General features: G+C 34.4%; 1 protein-coding gene across 2 annotated transcripts; it reads left to right on the forward strand.

Moving 5' to 3' along the window:
* Nucleotides 1-247: 247 nt before the first annotated feature.
* Nucleotides 248-22,919, forward strand: LOC131507501 (sulfotransferase 1E1-like). Of its 2 annotated transcripts, none has more exons than XM_058722356.1 (8): nt 248-385; nt 7,104-7,268; nt 9,985-10,110; nt 11,251-11,348; nt 14,926-15,052; nt 16,947-17,041; nt 19,981-20,161; nt 22,054-22,919. In XM_058722356.1, exons 2-8 carry the CDS (start codon nt 7,115-7,117, stop codon nt 22,164-22,166), a joined length of 894 nt encoding a protein of 297 aa, XP_058578339.1. In that variant the 5' UTR covers nt 248-385; nt 7,104-7,114; the 3' UTR covers nt 22,167-22,919. The 2 variants fall into 2 exon arrangements, with proteins under 2 accessions (XP_058578339.1, XP_058578340.1); XM_058722357.1 differs by lacking the exon at nt 248-385 and adding an exon at nt 2,481-2,571.
* The last annotated feature ends 3,368 nt before the right edge of the window (nt 22,920-26,287 follow it).

The following is a 26,287-nucleotide window of genomic DNA, read 5'->3' on the forward strand; positions in this document are numbered from 1 at the left end:
TTCATTTTCCCAGTCACTTCCTCTCCCTCCCTCTCCCCCACCCACTGATTGCTATTGGCAAATTTAGGAATTTGAATGTGAGCCAAAAATGAAAAATAACAGCAGAGGCTTTTTAACATCTCTGTATGAATGGGAATGACTCTGGCTAAGTGCATCAGCTGGTATATATACATATTTGTGATACTCCAGTGAATTACAGACTCCAGAAGACCAACCCCCGCAAATTTATCTCCGCCTCCTTCTCTGGCATGGAGAATAAAAGCTCACCAGAAACATCCCAAATGCATAAGTGGTTCTCATCTTTTTTGGCAGCCTAAAACCTGAGTGGAGTTTAAAGAGAACTAAATTGGACCATCCAGTTTCCTTCCCAGGATCATCTGGACAGGTTGTATTTTTATTTTTATTATGATATTAGTATTAAAATTTTAGATATAAAAAGTTTAGGTGCAAATTATATATCACAAAACTGTTAAAAAAGGAAATATAGAGAGAATAAAGTCTATATTAATACTTTAGTTACATAATAATGTAAAGCATTTTAAAGCCTTTTTAAATCCTTTGTTTGTCATTAAAAATAAATCTTGCATTACATAATGCTTTTCTGTTTAAATAATTTTAACACAAAACTACGGTATCATAGTTACCTTGTAAGTCCTGAATGCTGGACATGTTCTCCATTTCATTAATAAGGAAACAGAGCAAGCAGAGTAGAAACAGTTAAAATGAAGAGTGACTTCTAATCTGGTGATCACTTCTGTGAAATATGTCAGAACCAGTCTCATAGTACCATGGGCCTTATAAACATTATCATTACTTTTAGGTGAGATACATCAGAAAAAAATACAGCATATATCCAAGTCCTTAGTAAATAGTTGACAGGTAGATTTTTGGCAGCATAGTCCCTATTTTATCTAGGAGTCCTTAATTAAAATTGGAAAGCGCAGAGAGATTTGATCTAGCAATTAAATTTAACAAGTATTTTTTAGCATCTGCTTTGTGACATAGTGCTGAGGCTGGGGTGGATTGATGGAGAAAAGGATGTTCTCTGCTTTCAGCCATTTTACCCAGATCCAAGTAAGTAGAAGATGATGAGGACTGAGCAAGCCCTATACATCTGCACTGCCCACAGTTTGCTCAACACTTAACACTGTGTCTGGAAATGAGGTAGGCACTCACAGAGCTTATTTGCTGAATGAGAGTCAGATTAAGGGATGGAAGAGGGGAGGATAGAAAAAGGGAGAAAGAAAACAGGAAGAAAAGAAGAAAAAAGAGGAAAAAAAAGAAAAATTCTTTCTGAATTCAACTGAGTTTATAAATCACAGTCTTAACAATTTTTTGTTGGTGTTTCTAGACCACAATAACCTTTATAATGAGTTAGAAAATAAAATTGACAATTTCTAACTGAAATACATTTTTAAGAAAGAAGAGATCATCTAGAGGGTAAGTCCATATATTGTGATAAGAGATAATTTACCAAAAGAAGTTAACAAGAAAATAGATATTATTATATGCCTCTTCGCTTAACCCTGAGACCAAAATTGACCATGAAGGGGCAGCTAGAAGTCAGCCAAGTGCTGAATGATAAATCAGCTACTCCCAATCGACTGTAAGCCAATTTTTGCAAACTTGGCAGAATACCAAGAAAGTTGTTCACATTAATAAACAAATCAGTAGGTTGGGCAAGCAACACCTTTATACACATTTCTTCTAGTGAAAGATTTCTATTTTCTGACAACAAAGAAGGTTTAAGGAACAAGGTGATTTATTAACAAAACTGATTTTTAATCAAAATGTCATAATTCTGGTGAGATTACATCTAACACACTTGAGAGAGAGGTCTTGAAAGAGTTGAGTTTGCCAATAGGAACTGGAACTTTTTCCCTTTTAAGTTAGAACATGCAGGACTAGTTATTCTGTGGTTTCCAAAACATACATTAAGCCATTCTTGAGTCAAAAACAACAATTGAAAAAATTTTTCATTTTGTCTCTCTTCTGGTGTGTAATCTGAGGCCGAAATGAAATAAATGCTATAGTGGGTTGTCCCAAAGAACTTTAGTGGAGTAAACACCTAGAAGTCACATTGTGTAAAAGTCACATTGGATATTTACAGATTTTACTCTCCCCAGTGAGAAAACAGATAACTGATCATCAGTTTTGCCAGATAATTTTATATTTCTGAAATATATTCTTGGGAATTTTGACAACACATATTTTCCCTGATTTGAAAGGAGATATTACTATGTAATGTGTACTGTTTCTAACTTAGAAGGTCATAAGTGTCTGGCTCCTTGTCATGAGCCAGCTGTGAAGGTACACGTGCAGGTTGTGTCTTTCCACATTGTCAGCTTTATTGAATCATAAGGCAAAGTTAATCATAGTCATAAAGCAGGTTCGGGATCCCAAACTCAGTGTCATTTCCCCATATGATTAAACTTGGCTTCTTACACAGCACACCGAGCAGAAGAGAAGACACACCACACAACCGACAAGGCAAACAGAAGGGTGTGGGAAGTCAACGAACCAAAGGCGAAATCAGTTAGAGCTTCAAAGCTGAGCTTTGGTCACGTCCAGGTCAGCACCCGGCACGTATTGCCTATTACGTTCAAGAGGTGAAGGACCTCAGCTCTGTTGGGAAATCAGTCAGGCAGAGCCCTCGGAGGCAGCTGACTTTTTTAAGTGGTCAGACGTAGAAGGGTCATGTCTGAAGAGTCTGACAGTTTGTTGCAAAAATCCTCCCCTTTTCAACGGGTCTTGAGACCCCTGCAGACCTCCTCTGCTTCTGCTTGTTAGCAGTTCTGGGTGTCACCTGATGCTGGTCTGGGCCGTATCTTGGCTGGGCTGCAGTACCCTTAACCGCTTCTGCCATTGCTTGACACAGGCTCTTACTTGACATGACAGACTCCATCTTGCTCTCTACGCTCTATTATCATATGGATTTGACACAATAACAATAGGGACTCATGTTTATTAAGCATTTATAATGGAAATTTATACTTCAGTTGAGGTAAAATAATTTGCTAAGATTATATAATTTCAAATAGCACAGCTAGGATTTAAATGAGGTGGTCTAAGGGCAACTGGGTGTCTCAGTCCATTAAGCATCTGACTCTTGATTTTGGCTAAGGTCATGATCTCATAGTTAGTGAGTTTGAACCCCACATTGGGCTGTGCTCTGACAGCATGGAACCTGTTTGGGATTGTCTCTCTCCCTCTCTTTCTGTTCCTCCCCTGCTCACACTCATACTCTTGTTGCTTTAAAAAAATAAATAAATAAAATTTAAAAAACAATTAAAAAAATAAGCAGTGTGGTCTACTTTAGGGCCCACACTCTTAAAATTATATTCTATTCTTTGTTATGTACACATTAATCATCTAAATTAAAATGAATATATAAACTTTTAACACATGTATTTCTCATTATATGAACACATTGAAATATTTATGCTACCATATCAAACATAAGGCAAAAACTTGACACATTTGATTTTATGAGCAATAAACTTCTATATAACACTATTAAAAGAGTTTAAATATTACTGGCATATAAAACAGAAAAATAAGCCATACTTTCAATATAAAATCAACAATAAACTACTAGCTAAAAAATCAATTAGGAAAAAGTAACACCCTTGATAGACAAAATGAATCAAAATAATTAAAATAACCAATAAATTTATAAAAGATGAAAACAAAAAGTTATAAAATATCTCTGAAACACAGTTTTAAAAACATATATTTTCAATTGTGAAAGATTACAACAAATAATTTGCAAATACTGGTGAGCACGTGAGAATATAGGCAATTTCATATAGTGTGCAAATTGGTATAATTTTAGTGATTAAAAAATATTTAACAATATACCTTTTATTTTGGCAATTCCATTGTCACTGTGAAGATAATTGTGAAAAACATAGAGACATTCATTAGAGTGCTACTTATATCTAAAAAAAGTTGGGAAAAACAAGAATTTCCATCATTAAAGAAATATTTTCTATATTACACCCATACTATGGACTTCTATGTGTAATTTATAAGAATAAAAACAGAATTTATATATTAACAGCAAAATGCTCACATTATATAGTGAAATAATAGAGTACAAAATGAATGTAAAATATAATAAAATTAGGGGCGCCTGAGTGGCTCAGTCAGTTAAGCGTCCGACTTTGACTCAGGTCATGATCTTGAGGTTCATGAGTTCAAACCCCTCGTTGGGCTCTGTTCTGATAGCTCAGAGCCTGGAACCTACTTTGTATTCTGTGTCTCCCTCTCCATCTGCCCCTACTCCACTCACACTCTGTCTCTCTCTCTCTCTCAAAAACAAATAAACATTAAAAAAGTAATAATAATACAAATTAAATTAGGTACATAAGTGTATAGGTTTTATATACATTTAAATATTTGGAAGCATAAATATCGTGGTATTAGGAGCGATTATCTCTTTAGTTTGGATAAAGAAGGCACTTTCATTTTCTTTATGTTGTTTAATTTTTTTCACCAATTATGTGTCAAAAATAAGGATATTTCGGGTGCCTGAGAGTGTCTCACTCAGTTAAGCATCTGACTTTTGATTTTGACTCAGGTCATGATCTCATGGTTCGTGGGATTGAGATCCATATGGAGCTCCATGCTCACAGTGTGGAGCCTGCTTGGGATTCTCTCTCACCTCTCTCTGCTTCTTCCCCAGTTTGCTTGCTCACTCTCTGTCTCTCTCTGACAAAATAAATAAATAAATAAATAGATAGATAGATAGATATTTATATATGCACATTTACATGTATACATAAAAATGTGTACTTTTGCCCTTCCTTGCGTAAGAAAAATATGGTTTCTGTCTTCAAGAAGTCTGATGCAGGACAGACTTAACCTAATTAATGACGTCTGCTTTTTGATGTAATTTTATGACATATAAATAAGATTTTAAAATAAAACTTTTCAAATCTGGCACAAAGTAAATGCCTAGTAAAGAACATCCATTTCCTTTTACTGGTGGTTGTAGAAAGAAGAGATTTTCACTTTTTATAGGAAAGCCAGTTGGAAAGCCAGTTTCATATTCAATCAATAGTTGGATAGGCTTTGAAGGAGAGCAGTGAGCACAAAGGAAAAAAAAATGAGGGAAATGACAGGGACTGAATCCATGGAATTAGTGCCAGGTGCTAGTGATTGGGAGTTAGGAAGCAACATCTGAAAGTCTCCATCTGTAATGTGCAGGCTACAAATATAGTGGGGAAAACATGACTGGAAATAGCCTTTAGAAGTCAACGGTCTATTCATTTGGTTTGGTTTGTAAGACTTCTCTTCCTAAAAGTTTACCATCAGGTATTTCTTATTTTAGGTGAATCCATTTGTCATGGTAATTGCAATTTCATTTTTCTCTTTATTTTTTTCTTAAGTTTATTTGTTTATTTTGAGAAAGAGAGAAAGAGAGCAGGGTGAGGGGGAGGCAGAGAGGGAATCCCAAGCAGGCTCTGCACTGTCAGCACTGAGACAAATGTGGGACTCGAACTCACAAACCATGAGATCAAGGCCTGAGCTGAAATCAAGAGTCAGACACTTAGCAGACTGAGCCACCCAGGTGACCCTCGTTTTCTCTTTATAATGCATCTCTCATGAATTGGGATTCTCTATATTGAAGGAAACACACTGAGTGGTTAAAAGAACTGCTGCCTCCAGAAGGCTCCTGTTATACTACAAGGTCTCTGAAAAAGACAATAAAAGCCATAGCAGTTACAAATGTATAAGTGTATCAGGCAGCTTTTTAGCAAGAGTGAGGTATATGCAAAATGGGAGAGGGAGGTATATGCAAAATGACCTCCAAAGACTGAAGGAACTATAAAACCAAAGAAAAAGGCCAAGTCCAGCTTGACAAGAAATGGCTTATTAAGAGGACTTACGGATAAAAGAGTATGTTGGGCCACACAAGACAAGTAGATCTCTGTAACCCCACCTCCCTTAAGATTTGCTTTTGTAACGCTACAGGCTGGGAGCACTGCTAGGGAACCATCCAAGAGGAAAATGTTTAAGAATAAGTGTGTGTCACAGTCATGTCTCCAGAGTGGATCAAGGACATTTTGCCCTAAGGGTATACTTAAGGGTAGGAGGTGATGTGCTCAAGAAGGCTTCAGGTCACAGAGACTTCATCATGGTGGATTTGCATTAGTCTGGTTCACACAGATGAATAAAAAGGAGATCTAGAGTGGCTAATATCAAAGATGGACGAATTTTGTTGAGATGCTATATCACAAACAGAATGGAGAAGAAAAGATAGTAGAAGAAGTTGAGTCAATGAAGGAAAGTTTGCTTAATTAAAAATTCTATGACCAACCCTGAACACAAAATGGGTTATCATGGAATCAGGAAATGAATTATCTGTGATAACCATCTTGTTTACCCTTATAAGTTTCAGACAAGTCATTCAATGGAAATATCCACTACTTTACTAATCAAGTGAAAGAGAAAATTAAAAGTAATGTGAGAGGTCCCAGAGGAATCTTCTATTCCCTCAGGAATCATGTCTTAGAAATATCCATTACAGTTTCATTAATTTTATCTTCTTTTATATACACTCATTGAGCATTTGAATTTTTTCATTAAATGAAACATATTCAGGAACTAAGGAAGCTATATGGCAATAGCTATTGAATGTTACCATCAATCTTTATTGTTATTTAATGTATACATATTTAATCAGAGTGATTATCTACCAAAATATTGTTGTATTTTTGAGCATATTCATCTTTTTATATACCCCATCAATTTGTACAGAAATAGTGTTGTTGTGTTATCCTTCATCATGGAATTTTCTATGTCAAATATTGTATATAAATATAATATAAATGCATCACATTATTTTTATGTAGTTAAACACTTTATAGTGCCTTGTACTTTCTTACTCTTTTTATATGTTAGACTTACCTTCTTAATAGGAGAGATTCTTAAAGCACCAAGACTGTATTATATACTCCTTCAATATGCTTTTTACCTTAAATGCTCAATAGCTAAGAAATGCTAGAAACCCAATAGAACCTCAGTTAGAGCTATTATTAATGTTAATATATTTTAAAGTACGTATAAAGTGGAAAACATACTTTTTTTTCTTTTAGTGTACCGCTTTATGATGGATTCTTCCAAATCTTCTGACTATTGTGAATACTTTGGCAAAATCCATGGAATTCTAATGTATAAAGATTTTATAAAACATTGGGATGATGTGGAGACATTCCAGGCAAGACCAGATGACATTGTCATTGCCACCTATCCTAAATCTGGTAAGTCTCCTTAGTATGTCAATGTCGTTCTCTTTTCACCTAGAAATGACAAACCCACCTTGAATAGTAAATATTAAGCTGTTCACTTCTACCACACTCATTTTTCATGTGAAAGATACAGTAGTTTAGACATAGAAAAAGTGGAATATCAGAGCTGTATTCGAAGAGCACAATCTGTACCTATAACCTGAGTAGCACATTGACAGATAGGTATGGTTGGCCACTTTAGAAAATTATGTAATATAAATGGATGAATATAGAATCATAACTAAAACCTTAAACTACCAACTGCGTTTATCTAATGTCATTATTGTCATCACATAAAAGTATAAGCAATTTTTGCAAACTTTTAAAAAATTCTTTTTCAGCTAACTAGCTCTTTTTCTCTAAGGCTATCTCCCAAACTCCTTTTTTAAGCAACATCTTTTTTTTTTTCCTGAAATTAGCTCATAGTTCTGGAGTTTTACAGCCATAGATCTTTAGAAATTAGGAAGATCTGATCCAGACTTCTCTGGTTGCTACATTTAAACACTTACATATGTTAAACACTGAATATGTCTCACTTCATTGTTATTTTACCCTTCCACCAGAGGAATTCTTCTAAAACACAATCCTGATAATTGTGCAACATTGCCTGTACAACATTGTCATTCTAAAACTTATCAAAAGCTCAAACTCTTTAGTATGAACTATAAGGAATTTTCTGCTTGCTGTCTGCTTGCCTTGGCAGCCTCCTCCTCACCTATCTCTTCTTCAATTTAGGCTTTATAATCTATTTCCAATTCTTTTCTTCACCACTATATTAATCTTAAGTATGTGACCTTTGATTGAAAAAAAAAAAAAGACAGTTCTGCTTGGTAGAACCAGTCTCTGACTCGCAAAACCAGTGAACTAATGCCAATAATGTGTTCAGGCTAAGTTCAATTCTCATGTTGTCTTGAAGGCATTTCTTGTTGAAACATCACAGCAGCAGCAGCACACTGAGTTAAATGTTCCTCCTTTGCAGTCCTTTGAATTCCTATACCCATCTGTATTACAGCATCTTAAGAAAAAAGAAGTGTAATTATCAAGCATTGTTTGCAACTCTCAAAAGCACATCTGAGCACTAGAAGGCAAGGGTTCAATCTATTCTTTTCTGTATCCTCTGAACGGGGACTCAAGTTGAGGCATAAGAAGCTATCAGTAAAGTTTGTGGCTAAAGCGTGCTTCAGTGTATCTTCTGTTATTCAAGTCTCTTTACCTTTTTTTTTCTTTTTTCAAAATTAACATTTTGTATTTTGGCACAGTATTTACAGATATCTATTAGACAGAAAAGGTAGTCTAAATCCTCCTGTAATATCAGCATAGTGACCATATCTTATTTAATTGTGTATTCTTGGCATTTAGCATAGTGACAAGCTTGTACTCAATATATATGTTGAAAACAATGAATGAATGAATGAATGACACCTCCTTACTCACATTATCCCAAAAAATGTAGGGACTGATTATTCTCACTGGCCTGCCTCTTCACTATTTCTTTGCATGAGTTTTCCTTTTCTGTTTTCTCATTTATTCATTTAGCAAATATTTATTGAGTTCCTGCTATGTGACAAGTGTAATATTAGCCACTGGAGATATAATGGTGAACAAAACACACCTAATCTCTACCCTCTCAGTGTTTATAATCCCATGGTAAATATAAATAAAGTGGCAGATACAATACAGTATGAAACCGCTTTGGGTGAAGGAAGTCCAGTAGGGTATTGCGACAACATATAGAAGAAGCACCTCACCTGGAGCCTTTCAGAGGCTTCTTAGAATGAGCAAAGCAAAGACCTGAGAAGTTTAGCTCATAGAAGAGGGTTCCAGGCTGAAGGAATAGCACATATGTGGATGTGGGAGACTCTGAGAGTATGCTTTCTCTCTGGCTTCTTCAATTCTTTCAGTTCTTCCTTCTAGCCCACCTGCATTTAGTCCATTCTTCAAGACTTACCTGAAAGCTTTCTTTCTCCATTCTCCAATAGTCATCTTTTCTTTCTTTGAATTAAGCTCAGCATTCAGTTGTGTATTATTTTCCCTTGTACGACTTTAGTTGCCTTAAGCATATTTATTGTTAACTTGTCCTAGAGGTGAGGAACTATGTCTTATTCTTCTTTGTTTTTCCTGATAATGTTTAAATACAATGCTTTCCCTGCAGGAATATTTTGATAAATCAAGCCTCCCTACTTTTTAGATGTAAAAATTTAAATCCCTAATTGCATAATGTCCCAATTAATCATGGACAAATTTGGACTCCTACCATAGGCGTGTCTTACTACAATATTCATCCTTATTTCTTGAGACTATTTTTGGGTCTTACAAGAGTAAGTATTAGAAGAAATATTTCTTGAATTCTATGGCTATTCTTTTTTTTAATGCTTCTTTTTTTTTAAGTTTATTTATTTTGAGAGAGAGAGTACAAGCAGGGTGGGCAGAGAGAGGAAGAGAGAGAATCCCAAGCGCAGGGCCAGACATGGGCCTCAATCTCACAAACCGTGAGATCATGATCTGAGCTGAAATCAAGAGTCAGATGCTTACAGATGGAGCCACCCAGATGCCCCAAGTTCTGTGGCTGTTCTATCTTTCAAATAATATTCCATTGGTACCTTCCTACTTTATCCAGCTATAAATCCACTACCTGCATCATCAGCCCTGCATTGTCAGTGAGACACTAAGGTTTGTCTAATTTTTACAGGTACAACCTGGGTTAGTGAAATTGTATACATGATCTACAAAGAGGGTGATGTGGAAAAATGCAAAGAAGATGTCATTTTTAATCGAATACCTTTCTTGGAGTGCAGAAAAGAAGAGCTGATGAATGGTAATATTTAAGTAGATTTTTTAAGGTGTTTACATATATTTTAAAGTGTGGCTATAGCAGGTGCAAGAAAAGAGAGAGGAAGCAAGAGTGACAATTAGTATGATGTCCTCTACATGGAGAGTACATAAATTTAAACTTAAATCTTGACAGAGTTTATGGTATAGCATTTGTCTGATATAGAGTGAATAAGGATAGCTTTTATATGCCTTCAGTAGAGTCTAGTAATATGTAAGCATTTATCCCTATATGGCTGAATGTGATAATACTTTAAACATTAGAAAAATATATGTAAATTTTCAAGGATATATCCAAAATGATATTCATCAGAGGTTCTTTAAATATTGTGAAAAATTAGAAACAACTTAAGCGTTAATCAAAAAAAGGAATAGCTTAATGTGATACAATAACACTATGAAATCATTAAAAAAATTAGGTTGGCCTATGTTCCTTGTAGTTTCGATATAATATGTTAAGGAAAAATCAATTAGAAGATACTAAAAATTCTGTCTGCATGTGTGGTATTTAGATGGCTCTGAGACTGGGCATAGAGATATACAGTTGACCCTTGTACAATGCTGAGGTTAGGGATGATCACCCCTCACACAATAAAAAAATCTGCATATAACTTTTGACTCCCCCAGATTTAACTACTAATGGCCACTATTGGATCAGAAACCTTGCCAATAATGTAAACAGTCGATTAACACATATTTTGTATGTTATACATGTATTAATATATTGTATTTTTATAATAAAGTAAGCTAGAGAAAAGCAAATGTTACTAACAAAATCATAAGTAAGAGAAACTACATTTATAGTATTGTACTGTAAAAGAATTCATATATAAGTGGACCTGGGAAGTTCAAACACATGTTGTTCAAAGGTCAACTGCATTTATATGGAAGGCTGCTAACCAAAATATTAATACTTATTTTTTCCAATATGGTGAAATTGTATCTTATCTTGTTGTTTTCTCTATAATTTCCTCTATGTAAACTTCTATCATAGTGAGTATGTATTATTACTATGAATACAATATAGAATCTTAAAGTTACTTCTATTTTAAAAGTATGTATAAAATCCACATAAATATTTATAATTTTGGAAGTTGTATATAACCTTTAACTTTTTAAAAATCAGGAGTAAAACAATTAAAACAGATGGCATCTCCTAGAATAGTGAAGACTCATCTGCCAGCTGACATTCTTCCAGCCTCATTTTGGGAAAATAACTGTAAGGTAACCAGAGTCTAGTATTCTTAAAACTTCATCCAAGTCGGGGCACCTGGGTGGCTGTAGTCGGTTAAGCATCTGACTTTGGCTCAGATCATGATCTCACAGTTCATGAATTTGAGCCCTGCATCAGGCTTTCTGCTGTCAGTGCAGAGCCTGCTTCAGATCCTCTGTCTCCCTCTCTCTCTGTCCGTCCTCCACCTTGCACAGGCTCTCTCTCTCAAAAATAAATAAACATTAAAAAAAAGTCATCCAACTCAAAATAATTTTGCAATGATCAAGTCAGGTAACATCCTGTGTCTTATACACATTTATTTGTTCTTTCATCGAACCTACAGATATTTAATAAATATGGATTAATGTCAGTGTAGTTAGAGTCTATATTTCAACTCCAACTCTAGAGGTTATTTGGAAAAAAACAGGTAAACTCCAAGCCACTCCAAGGTATTCATCTGCAAGGGGATAATAATAGTATCTTCCTGGTGGAGCTGTTACAGGGATTAAGTGAAATAATGCTTGTTAAGTGCTTAACACGGTATCTAGTATATTATAAACATTTGGTAAATGGTAGCTACTTTTGTATTTGTTACTAATGATTGTATTGAATGTATTCCTTTTTGCAAACTATTGTACTTGGCATGTTGAGGCATTCAAGCAAACTGGAAAAAGATAAACCAGACAAGTATTATATAATAATTATTTACTGAGTATCTATTGTGTGCCAGCAACGTAAGGATTAATAATACATGTGCAAGCCTTGTCTTCATGATCACATGGTCCACTGGGGGAAAGGGACAAATAAGCAGATGATGCAGTAGGTGTCACAGGTCAAGTAAGAGAAGTCTGGCCCAGATATTACAGTAAGGCAGGTATTCAAGAACAAGTAACATCTCAGCTGATATTTAAAAGATGTATTGGAGTTAGTCTATACAATCCCAGAGGCAACCCTAATGATGATCTGAAACAAGTTCATTTCAGTTGCTAGGCTGACTATACACATTGGCTGGATAAATGAAGGGAGATAAGCTAGGGCTTGATCACAACAGACACTGAAGTTAAGTTAGGAAGTTTGGACTCTATTTGGTGGTAATGAGGAGTTACAGACATTTTGAGTTGATGATTGATGTGATCAGTTTTGGTTTTTACAGAGAATGATATATAACCCTAAAACATTACGTCTTGGATTATTGATGCTGTTTCTCAACACCTTTCTAGCTTTCTTTAGGATATACCACAACCCTATATGCTACAAGTATGAGATATCAAAGTACTATACGCAGTTGTAATAACAAAATAGGGGGTTTATCACAGTCAGGAAACATTTCTATTTTGTACTCTAATGATAGCTGGTGTGTTTGACATTTTTCTGGAGATCCATGGTCCAAAATTCTGAAGGTTCTAGTTTCTTGTTTGTTGTTTAACTTTCATCAAAAGCAATCCTAGATGGAACATGTACGTCCTGCTGACATCATTCATTACATGAAGTTTCTCTCATTAGACCACTTTATATATTTTTTGGGAGATGTGCAATCACCATTTTTCAAGAGATTTGACCAAGTTACCTCTTTTTCTTTTGGGGAATGGGTTGTGGCCCCTTCAGGTCTCAAATGAAAATAGATACAATCCATTTACAATAGTCTTAGTCTTCACTAAACTATTTAGCATTCACAAAACTGGTTATCATCTCAGACATCAATCAAACAGTTAGATAGAATCATGTCCTGAGCATTTCTGAGGTAATTCACTGGGGGACAAGAAGATAGATGGATTGGGACTATTAGTAAAAGTGTATTTACAGTGATGAACCAGAAGCTAAAAGAGAATTTTAAAAAGTGAGGGGAAAGGGGGTCAAACTGACACATAAAAGAAACATTGAGGACAATAAATTTCAGATCTTGGAATTGTTTCAGGACAGATATATTGGGAAAAACTGATAAGGAAGAAGGAGTAGGAATTTCTTGGAAGAAAATGATGTCCCAGCATAGGTCTTCAGAAGTGAAACCTTTAGAGTGCTGACATTATTTGTGATTTGGTCATAAAAGTGGTTAGCTGTAGTAAACTAAAGGAAATGATCAATGAATACAAGAACTTAGTGAATTAGATGGTTCATGCATACAGATACTAAAGTTACACTGGATGATGACAAGATTGGGAATGGAGAGTAATACAATGAGGCAGATGTTCATATTTTCAATTAAAGCAAAGGAATCACCACAAGCTTTAGCTGGGAGAGGTATGAAGTATCACAGGAACAGGGGTGTTTCAAGTGTAGCATTTTAAAGTGGATTATGATCCCAAGAGAATTGTGGGTAAACTAGCAACTTTGTCTGGAGAGTGATACAGGCAAAGCCCTATCTTTTAGAAAGACCTAGATTTCCCTCCAAGACAGGAATAGCATGCATGGCAAAAACTTTGGGGTATAGAATAGTATCTGTCAAAATGAAGATAAGATAAACTAAATGGGAGTTTAGGGGGAAGAGGGATTGCTTTTGTTATCCCCACCCCCTATCTGAGAAAATAAAAAGCCTCATGAAGACCTGCAACCAAGCTTTAAAGTAATGGATAGTATTTTGAGATGTAGAGAATATTCAAGACAGAGAGAACAGCATGAAGAAATGCAAGGGGTAAAAATTTGAAGTAAATTCATGCATACAGTGGCAATGAGTTCTATTCAGCTAATATGCAAAATGCAAGAAGGAGAGTGTTAAATTACATTGGAAAAGTTCAATATGGCTATTGATAGTTTTCATAAGAAAAGAAAATTCACCTTTTTTCTGCAGTAATTAGAGGTTTTTATAGCAGGACTTTAAAAACGAGAGCCATATTTCTTAGAATGTACTACAAGAATTCTTTAAAATTGTTTGCAAATGTAGAAACTTGAAGAGTTAAGAAAAGTTAGTGAGCCCAATCAAATCCAGTAAACAAGTGGAGAGTCATGAACAGCCTTCCCTGATGGCAAGGCTCAGGTTCCTGAGGGCAGAAGTGAAGACCACAGGAATGCTGAAGTTTCCTTTTGCGGATCTTTTCCTGCAGCACTGTGTACTGGACCTAGAAAATACCGTAAAGATCAGACGCAACTCACTTGCTTACTGGATAGAAAATTTATATCCAAAACTGGTGCTTTGCACAAGATGATAGAACTTTTTAGTGCCAGACTAGCAATTAACCAAGGCTTCCTGACTGCTCTTTCTGATTGGTGTTTCTTCTGCATGTAGTACAGGAACTCAACACGATGTTAGTGAAGATTACGTTTTCACTGTGATCAATGTGCATTTAAATAGACCCCCATTAAATACGTTTGTTCCCTCCAAGACTGCATGAATGACTGCATTTGTGACATTAAAATGAGTTATTATACATGAAAATGGCATACAAAATGAAAAGTGAGAACAGGCACTGAATAACTGTGCAAAAGATACTTTCACTTCAGGTTATTGAATTTTTCTTCTTTATAATTTTATATATTTTATATACTTTTTACAATGAATATGTATTATGTTTGTGGTTGGAAAGATAAATGTTTCTTGATGAAACTATGTTTGAAAAAAATCAAGTGACGTAATATATAATGTCATCCTTTTAGATGATCTACCTTTGCCGGAATGCCAAAGATGTCGCTGTTTCCTTTTATTATTTCTTTCTAATGGTAAATGCCCATCCAGATCCTGGATCTTTTGAAGAGTTTGTGGAGAGATTCATGGATGGACAAGGTAAGACACCTTCTTTACTTGGAATTCTTTCAAAGTAAATGATACAAGACAAATGACGTCTCTGAGCAAATATTTTTGTTGTCTGTTGTGGTCTGCTATCTTCTCTGATCCTTAATTAAAACAGAAATTCTAGAAGACTTTGAACTTTAGAACAAGCACAGTGTTTCCAGATGTGGATGGAAAATGCAGAATCTGGACACTCCAGTTCAGTGCCTAAAAATAAATATATAAAAGTGTTTTTGGAGGTTGGAGGTAACCATTTTCCTCTCTAAGACTGAGATTCAGTGTCCAATTCTGTATCATTTCTTTTTATTAGAAAAAGTATCTCATAGCATTACAACTCTATTGAATAAGGGGGCAAGGAAATAGAAAAGGGAGAGAGTGCCCATTTGTTTCCAAGGAAAATTTCAAGTGCTTTGTTGGATGAGCATTCACGAAGAAATCTGAGTATCTACAAAGTTCTTTTTCTTTTCACCCAGGGTACAGTCTGAATGTTTTAACTAGATTTCTCAGAACCATACAAGAGTTATTAGAGCAGAAATTCTGGGAAATTTTACCTTTTAATTAACTCCAGACGATAGCAACTATTTAAAGTTGAGGAAGAAAGGATTCAAGAAAGTCTAGTATTTTCTAAAGAAGACCATTCTGATACTGTCATAATAATTGCAAAAAAAAAATGGTAATAATGTCTTAATATCCATAGAAGGTAATATTGACTCAATAAAAGTGGAATATATGTACTTTATGTTTGTTGCTGTATTTTGGAAACATTTATGCTAACCATCACAAATTAAACATATGTCTAAAGATGGTCAAAACCCATATTGTAAGTCAGAGAAAGGTAATGTTGTACCTCTGCAAATTGGATGAAAAGATCATCCAATTATCCAATTATATACATATACATATACATACATATATACAATATTTTATGTTAAGAACAATTGTCAGTAGAGTCAAAGGACAGAAGTGGTGGACAATGACAATGCAAAGCAGTATACCTTGACTCACACAGCATTATATTATTTGGTCAGCTTTTTATTGGGTGAAACACTGGGATATGCATGAGAAAAGAAAAGGGAAGAGAGACCACTTTTGAGCATATCACATCATCTTCAAAATGTTCTAACTTTTTTGGGGTGCCTGGGTGGCTCAGTTGGTTGGACATCCGACTTTGGCTCAGGTCACGATCTCACGGTTCATGGGTTGGAGCTCCACTTTAGGCTAGGAGCCTGGAGCCTGCTTCAGATTCTGTGTCTCCCTCTCTCTCTCTGTCCCTCCCCTTGCTCGTGCTCCATCTCTCTGTCTCTCTGTTTCTCTCAAGAATAAATAAAAAAAGTCTTCTAACTTTTTAAAAATGAGAATAACACTAAGAGTCCCTAAGAAAACATCCCTACCATATAAACTGCAAGTAATATAATAAAAAGTTATATAGTTGCCAGTTTTAATTGTAAAAGCTAGTTTTATGAATAGTAAATTTCAACCTGGACTGAATTCTCATTATAAGATCATTAATAGTTTCATTAACTCAACTCCCTTCACTGACAACTTGATTTCACACACACACACAAATACACACGCACGCACACACGCACACATTTCAAAAATGCTCTTATAAGCTGTGAATCAAGTTAATCAGATAATTAACCATAAACCATGTCATAAACCATGTCATAATGTTGAAAGTTTAGAATGTATTTCTGTACATGGATTGTTCAACATACTTTGCCTCTCTTGCTGCAGAGAAATTTGCTTAAGATCTGTGACTGACTCTATTTTTCATGCCATGATCATTTATTTATATTTATTTGTGGTTACTATTGTTTACATACTCATTTTCAAGCTTTATAGAGATGATAGCATGCTGTTAAATTGCTTTTATGTCTAACTTTAGTGCCTTATGGTTCCTGGTATAAACATGCAAAATCTTGGTGGGAAAAGAGGAAGAATCCACATGTGCTTTTTCTCTTCTATGAAGACATGAAGGAGGTGAGAAATTGAAAACCTATGGACTATTGTACACCTAAGACTTAGCTAACTGGAATTAAACACTTTTAAAAAAGAAAACATATGGGCAACTTAATAGTTTCTAAAATATTAACACTTGACAAGACTCTAGATACAAAAATATGTCTTTAAATAGATGATTCAGGCATCTCCAAAAGTTATAATAATTCAGATACATTAACACAGATTTGAAGCTATTAAATAGAACTCTTCCATGAATAAATATATTTAAACTGAGTCTCAAAAAATTACCAAAGATAAAATTTGAAAGAACTTGAGTTCACAAAACAACAGCAAACACAGACACACACACACACACACACACACACACATACACACACACAGATATGAACACATAAGGAATCACGATGGACAAGAAGTGTCAACTGCCTCCAAATCTATGGGTGTTGGAATTATCAGGTAAACCCTATAAAATAATTATTCTTAATATGTTTAAAGAAATAAAAGAAGAAAAATATTTTACAAAGAAAGAAGAGGTTACTAAAATTGACTTAGCAGATTTGAAAAAATATAGCAAAATAGAATTTCTAAAATAATTTTTAAAAATTAAAAAATTAAGAGATGGTTCATATAACAGATAGAACATGGCTAAATAGTGAGTTAGTGAAGTGGAAATGGAGCAAATTACATAGAATGTACTACAATGAGATGAGTAGAATACTTTAAAAATAGAGTGATAGATATGTGGGATAGTGATACGATCCCACATCTATCAACTCAAACTTCCAGAAGAAGAGAATAAACAGAATGTCAGAGCAGCAATATGCAAAAGTATGATGATCTCAAATTTCCTCATAGTGTATTTTTTCTCAACTTCATTAGTAATCAGGATAACACAAAATAAAAGTCACTATGAGATGGCATTTCACGCACCAAACTGACAATTAACAAGTCAGTTAATGTGGACCATTGAGAAGTACCATATTACTGATAGCAGTATAAGAAGATACAGAAGATAAGAAACACTATGGAAACAATTTGTCATTATCTAAGAAGGGCAACCAAACAGGATTTAACACTCCCAAATGCCTACGTATATACTCTTGAGAAACTCTGGTTTGTGTACATTAGGTTATATGTACAATAATCTTCAAAGCAGCATTCTCCATAACTATAAAAATTGGAAACAACCCAAATATACATAGGCTCAAGAATCATGATATATGCTCTTGTCCTACAATTAAGTATGATATCGGAATGAAAAAGAGTAAACGTCAAATATGCACATCAATTGGGCAAAACCAAATCATATATTGTCTGTGGATAATATGTGCATGTTTGAAAACTACTAAGTAAGGCACAGGGTTGATTAGATCAGTTTTAGAACGGCAGGTTTTATGTTGATGTTTTTTGTTATTTATGGGAATGGAAAGTGGAATGAATGAAGTTCAAAACTTGCAAATGGAAGAACTCTAGAAATTTTGAGTATTCTATTCCATAAATTGAGTAGTAGGTTGAAGCACAAATGTACACAAATAATTTTTGCAAAAACAGACAAATCCCAGGTTTCTTTATTAAGAGAAATGTCTTTTCTTCTCTCATTCTTTATTAGCACCAAGAAAGCAATCAATAGTTTCTTGCTCACATCTTTGTACAGTTATTAAAATCCATGTTGCAAAAATTCTAGAGTTGTTTTGATCAGAACAAATTTAAAATAAAATCATACATAATATTTTAGAAACTGAAGTGTTATTTCTTTATAGAGTTTAACAGTATAACAAATTTGAAAAAGAGAAACAACCATGATATGTAGTTTATTATATTGCCTAATATTATGCCCTATAAGTAGAATATTGAAAAGAGTAAATTTAAAACTCACACACAAAAAATTTATTAACTAATCTAACCATTTCAACCTCCCACCCCAGGGTCTATGTTCACTTATTCCCTATTTTGGTTGATAATGACCATGTTGAAGTCTCCTCCAAATTTGAATCAGTAAGGTGCCTAAGAATGAATAAGTTAGTTTTCCTTTGTTTCTACAATGTATCAAGTAGAAAGAGAATAAGATATATTAATATTATATATAGATATACAAACTTTTTGGTAGAAGATAGACAAGTAAATAAAATTATGAGAATAAAGACTTATATGGGAATTTATAGGAGCAAAAATAGGGTTAGCTCACTCAGATTGGATTAGTCCAAAGAAATTATCCCAAAGAAGGTGATACTTGAGCTGAAGTTTGACAGGCAAGCTGTAATTTTTAGGATAGAGAATTTGAAAATTGCATTCTTTGTAAAGGGAACTATACACCAGAGATAAGCGTTATAGTTGGTATTGCGAATAGTTGCATTGGATGATTTTCCTGGATGGTAGGGCACACTATAAGAGTGACATAGGAATGGGGATGTTTATAGCTATGGTTTGTTCATATACATCTGATGTTCCATCTTGACTATTTGAGTTTTTATAATTTTTCTTAATCTTTTTGGTTACTTTGCTTCTCAGTATGTACATCAATAAATTAGAGAAAAATGAAAACTGTGTACATATTTTTAGCCCAAAAGTTAATCTGTTATAGGTGAGACTATAGTCTTTGAGCGTGTATATTCATACTGTTAGATAATAGTTGTTGAGCATGTACTAAATAAACATCAAGAACTATAAAAAATATTTTATAAACATGAGCTAATTTAGTTGATTCTAACAATCTTTAAAGCATCTTTTATATCTACATCATGGATAAAATAATAATGCCTAAAGAAGTTAGAAAAAATTCCACCTCTCCAAGAAGTGTTTTGTTTTGTTTTTTTTCACTTGAAACCTAATTTGAAGCCAATGTCAGTGGGGAAAAAGAGGTTCTCTCTCTCTCTCTATCTCTACCTCTCTCTCTCAATCCAAATAACAATATATTTAACTTTAGTAATGAAAGTTTCGAAATATTTTTTTTTCTCTAGGATATCAGAAAAGAGGTGATAAAAGTGATACAATTTCTGGGAAGGAAGCCATCAGAAGAGCTTGTGGACAAGATTATACAACATACTTCATTCCAGGAGATGAAGAACAACCCATCTACCAATTATACAACACTACCAGAAGAAATCATGAACCAAAAAGTTTCTCCCTTCATGAGAAAGGGTGAGCTCGTCCTGCCATTTGCCCCGATTGCTATAGGAAGTCACAAGTTGAAATAGTTACCGGCAAACACCTGTTGAAGTTATTCTAGCCTGTGGACCCAGCTTGTTTTCTTCAGAGCTCTTTTACATTTGAGTGATTTTTGTCTTGAGTTACCACTTCTATAGAGGCATTAAAACATTGGTATTTCTGCTGCTGCTGCTGCTACTACTACTAAATTGCTACTACTTATTGATTGCTTAGTATATGCAGCATATTAAGAAAGGCCAGCAGCCACCCCAGCCTTAGTACCAGCACTAATACCAGACCTACTAGCAATCCTTTATAAAGTCTGTGGGCCTTGGTGCTGCACCATGTACATTATATAAATGTATATGATTTTAAAATTCTAATTCTCTTTAAATTCAAACTAGACACTCAAGAAAACTTTGTTACCTCACTCTGAGATGAGGAAACAAGCCTGGAACGATGAGCTTTACCTTCACGAAGTGGTAAACATTTTTCAAGACCAAGTGGCAAATATACAAACTCCTCAAATTGTACACAATAAATGTGTATAGTTCTTTGTATATCAGTTCACCTCATTAAAGTTGTTTTAAAAGATTAAGTTTCAAAACACTTGTGGCACATACAGCTTTGTTTAACCAAAAATATCAAAATACAATGAGGTTACATTCTATTGAGAGGAGGAATTATCTGATGAGATATGGTCAGTTTATAAATCCAAAGGCATATAGAATATGCAGAGTATTGGGACATCGGTCTTGCTGATATATGAAGCAGAACAGAATAGAGAAAATCTTGCTCTTTGAAGGAAACTTTCAGTGAGAGGGTCAGGAATTTTTAAAATAATAGGAATAGCAAACCCACCACTGGCACCAGTAGAGAGCCCCTGAAAAGAGAGTTAACAAATGGATTATATTTTCATTGTTTAGTTCTCAGATAATCTCAGTCTTCTTTTTCATAGTGTCCATGTGTATTTTTAAGATAAAATGATGGACTTAAAATAGTAGTCATGCTTGTAGAGGGCTGCATACTGCTATAACCTCAGACCCTACTCAATTCTCAGGACACATATTTTCTATCTTTTCGGGTTAATTATGAAAGTTTAGACCTCCTTGAGCTAAGGGGACAAGGGAACTACTAATTTAAGATACTCCTTCTCCCAGGGGAGGGTTGGATGTAATGGAAAACAAAAGAGCCTGCTAGACTTGCAATAACACAAGGCTGGGAAATGTTGAGAAGCTTAACTATCAGCAGGAGCAAAAATTGAGAGGAAGCAAAGGATATGAAAAAATTCTGAATAAGAGTATAGAATTAGAATTAGTTGAGGGACAACTTACAAATTTATGCCTTGGATACCTAGTGTTGTCATTAACCAGGTTATGGAAAATTACACAAAGAAAACACAGTTTTGTGGGAAGAAAATGCATTTAATTTTGAACTAGTTGAATTGGAGACACTTATATGGAATCCAAGTGGCAATATCAGATAGGCAATTGGATATGGAGACATAAGCCTGGATTTGAGTTTTAGTTTGAAGATGATATTTCATATCTTGGGAGTGGGTAAAACGTGGATCTCATCTTAGAAGTACCGACATTTCAGAGGAAACTGTAGAAGAAAAATTAAGTAAAGTAGCACAAGAGAGAAGAGTCAGAGAAAGAAATTTATTGGGTTTTATTTGTTTGTTTTTTAATAATCAGGACAAATATTTCTTTGTTCAAATGTGTGTGTGTGTGTGTGTACATATTATTTATGGTATATATTTTATTTTTATAATTGAATATTATAAGAATAAAATTTGATTAGGTGTTAATGAATATAATAAATGTTAGAGAATGTCATGATTCTGGCTGGACAACATATTTACTATGTTTTCTCTTTTGTTGCAGGGATTGCAGGAGACTGGAAGAATCACTTTACAGTAGCACTGAATGAGAAATTTGATATACATTATGAGCAGCAAATGAAAGGGTCTACTCTAAAGTTAAGAACTGAAATCTAAGAAGGGTTTTCTAAATATATCTAAGGTTAAAGGTTTCTTCTCATCGTTCCTCACTTTTTTCAAATTTTGGATTGGTAGAGAAGGAATCATATGAAGGATCATGATTAGATTCACATGATTATTGAAATGTTCATATAAAAACAAGATTTTTGTCCAGGCTATGGTCTTTTTTGTTTTCTTTCTTTTTCTTCCTTTTTTTACAAATATTGCACAAATATATAACCTATAAATTACTACAAATCTATGATCTATATGTATGATGTAGGAACATACAGTTTGAATTGTCAAGTTAAAAATAACCAAAAATGTCCATCAATGGATGAATGGATAAATAAGATGTGGTATATATACACAATGTAATATTACTCGTCAATAAAAAAGAATGAAATCTTGCCATTTGCAACTACGTGGATGGAACTAGAGGGTATTCTGCTAAGTGAAATTAGTCAGCCAGAGAAGGACAAATATCATATGACTTTACTCATATGAGGAATTTAAGATACTAAACAGATGACCATAAGGGAAAGGAAGCAAAAAGAATATGAAAACAGGGAAGGGGACAAAACATAAAAGACTCTTAAATATAGAGAACAAACAGAAGGTTGCCGGAGGGGTTGAGGGGGGGCTAAATGGGTAAGGGACATTAAGGAATCTACTCCTGAAATCATTGTTACACTATATGCTAACTAACTTGGATGTAAATTAAACAACATATAAATTTTTTTAAAAACCCCAAAAAATAAAAGTAGTTAAATATCAAAAAACACAGACAGTTCAAATTCATTATATTTATGGCTACTTTTTTTCATTTAGTAGTATATTTAGTATGTGCATATGCTTCTAGATACATATATGCATAAATATATATTAATAACTGTGCATGGACTTTGAAGACCTTGGGAGAAAAAACTAAAGAATAAATACATTTTGAGGCATAACTATACCTTTTGTATTTTCTTTTATTTTCTGAAAAATGGCCTACTTTGGAATTTATCTTAGTCTAAAATAAGTTTTGGGAAGAACTGGACTGATTTCTAGATGTCTATAAATAATCCCAATGAGTATTATTTATGCTTGAATGCCTTTAGCTAATTTGAAATATTTATGCTCTAGAGGTCTTTCTGCCCTATATATACAATGCAATGAATGTAAGCTCTGTACTCTTTAAAACTTCTAAAGAATGTGATATTTGCCAGTAAAACAAAACAAAAACAAAAGTAAGAGAAGAAGAATTGTTATTTGCTATTTAAACAATGTTGTCTTGGGGCGCCTGGGTGGCTCAGTCGCTTAAGCATCAGACTTCAGCTTAGGTCACGATCTCTCGGTCCGTGAGTTTGAGCCTCCCATCGGGCTCTGGGCTGATGGCTCAGAGCCTGGAGCCTGCTTCCGATTCTGTGTCTCCCTCTCTCTCTCTGCCCCTCCCCCGTTCATGCTCTGTCTCTCTCTGTCTCAAAAATAAATAAAACTTAAAAAAAAATAAAATAAATAAAATAAAACAATATTGTCTTGGCTTGTATCTTATTTTTCTGTATTTTGTTGATGATTTTTTTCATCAATAAATGAAATTTTGCCATTTGTGACAACATGGATGAAATTTAAAGGCATTATGCTAAGGAAGTCAGACAGAGACAAATACCATATGATCTCAGTTATATGTGAAACCCAAAAAAATAAAATAAAAAAATAAACAAACAAAAACAAAAGGTCATAGATACAGGGAACAGACTGATTACCAGAGGCAGAGCTGGGGGTAATCAAAATGGGTGAAGGTAGTCAAAAGGTATAAACTTCCATTTATAATATAGTCATGGGGATGTAGTGTACAACATGGTGACTATAATACTGTCTTGCATATTTCAAAGTTATTTAAAAGTCTTCATCGCAAGAAAAAATTTTGTATGTAACTGTGTTTGTAACTCTGCATGGTGACAGATGTTAAGTAGGCTTATTGTGGTGATCATTTTGCAATATACACAAATATCAAATCATCATGTTGTACACCTGAAACTAATATAATGTTATATGTCAAATATATTTCAATTTTCAAAAAAAGTCTTTTTAGTATCTGGAAATAAAAAAATTAATTAAGAAAAAAAGCTGCCATGACATAAATATACTCAGCTCCATGGGCAGACCCTTATGGCCAAAAAAAAAAAGAGATCATCTGTCTTTGGCTACAATGGAGCTGAGGTATCCTGCCAACAACCATGCAAGTCAAGCATCTTATGTCTACCTAGGCACATATATATATTTGTTATTAGCAAGAGTTTGAAAAAAGAAACTCCTTACTCATTTGCCAATGAAAATATTTTTTTCATTTATGTCAACTCTTGAAACCATTGAACATTAACTAAAACTTCTAGTACTTTTGTCCAAATCTGTGAATATCAAAACCAGTTGTCTACAAAGGGCCACATTTATTATAGACACTTTAGAGCAACTGCTTATGGGGAAAATATTAAACTAGTCTCCAACTTAGCCACCATTTAAGGAAGTTTTATGAAAAGAAATTGTATTAGTCAGCTTTACTAAGAAATGAAACAATCTCAGACTTCTTGTTAACTACAACAAAGGGTTATTCCTTGTTTGTGTTGCTTTTGAGTGCCCCATGGTTCCAGGCTTTAGACAGGCTGAGACTTTGACATATGTGTTTTTCATTTTGGGGCCCAGGCTGAAGGAGCAGTTCCTTTAGGGGACATGTTCACTCTCAAGGTAGACAAAAAAAGAACAAGAGATCCATGGTAAAATACAATGTCTCTTAAAGCATCATTGGCATCTTCTCACTTCTACTCACATGTAATTGGTCAGAGATCACGGCTTAAGTCCAAAGTTATTGGGCAGGAAAATATACTGCTTTCAAAGGCAAAGTACGGGACAGTGAATATTTGCCCACATTAATATAATCAACTTCCATGGCCTTCTCTCAACTTTTTACAGCCCTTTATTATCAAAACTGTTGGCATTGATTTGAAATCCTGCAGGAAGAATTGTATGATGAAGAGCTCAAGAACTCCCAATTTTGCTCTTAACTCCGTGCCATAACCTAAAACTCAGTCAGTTATTCATTCTCATCTCACAGGAAGGCCTGTGAGAGTCCCAATGTTTGGGCTGAAGTGTCAAAATTGTTGGCGACTCCTTGACAGTGACAAAAACATTGAACTGATCTATACCTAAATGATCATTCAGAGTACATACTACATACATAGTAACATAGTTATAAGAAACTAGAGATTTATGTTTTGAGATATCTTGCCCTAAGTTTCAGTCTTATCTGATCAGGGTAGTATTGATGAAATCTACTGATGTGTTGCTGCCAACCCTCAAACACTTATAGTCTCATTCTATATATAATTCATCTTTAATGTATGTCTCTCTCTATATCTTTCTCTCATATATACAGATAGATAGATAGATAGATATACACATACATTTGGAGGCATATATATATATATATATATATATGCACAATATCATGCAAACTTTTAAAACTTATTTCTAAACAATATTTATTTATAAAATGTATCCCTACAGAAAAGAATATTTAAAATACTGTTTCAGCAATCAACTTGACAATGCTTTTTAGACCAATAATAATTAGGGCTTGGGAAAGTAAACCCTTTGAGTAATGGGGCAAGTTTACTAGGCTGGATACCTTTCATTTACCCCTCCAGGTTCCATCGTGTTTTCTGCCTTGGGAGGTTGAAGTGTATGGATTACATTAACAGGATTTTGGGCTCTCTGGCTTCTATTTGGCAGGAGATCTGAAGAAGAGAGGAGAATAAAGTTAAGTGGATTATTTCCCTGGACCTTTCTCATGAGGTCAAATTAAGTGGGATGCATCCTTCAATCAAACTAACCTGAAAAGTCTCATCCCTGAATTCCCTTGTTTTCATTAATGGCATGCTTTCTTCAGCTATATCTAGTAACACTAGGTCCTGAATCCATAAGTTGCAATTTTTCTGGAACATAAATCTTCAATCTCATGCAAGGGAGGCATGAGAAGAGCCTGAGCATCATATTCTAGCTGCAAGACCTGTGGAGAGGCAAACTGGAAATATTTTCCCCTGCTTTTCAGACTAATCTATAAATGGTATCTAATTTTCTCCAGATGTGTTGCCTTC

Source organism: Neofelis nebulosa, chromosome 3 (genome assembly GCF_028018385.1).
Source record: "Neofelis nebulosa isolate mNeoNeb1 chromosome 3, mNeoNeb1.pri, whole genome shotgun sequence".
NCBI lineage: Eukaryota > Metazoa > Chordata > Mammalia > Carnivora > Felidae > Neofelis > Neofelis nebulosa.

Bases quoted from the DNA above. Each gene is read 5' to 3' on its own strand.
- LOC131507501 (XM_058722356.1), top strand. From the start codon at position 7,115: ATGATGGATTCTTCCAAATCTTCTGACTATTGTGAATACTTTGGCAAA. The intron at 10,111-11,250 runs GTAATATTTAAG...TTTAAAAATCAG, and splicing joins AAAAGAAGAGCTGATGAATG to GAGTAAAACAATTAAAACAG. The intron at 20,162-22,053 runs GTGAGCTCGTCC...CTTTTGTTGCAG, and splicing joins TTCTCCCTTCATGAGAAAGG to GGATTGCAGGAGACTGGAAG.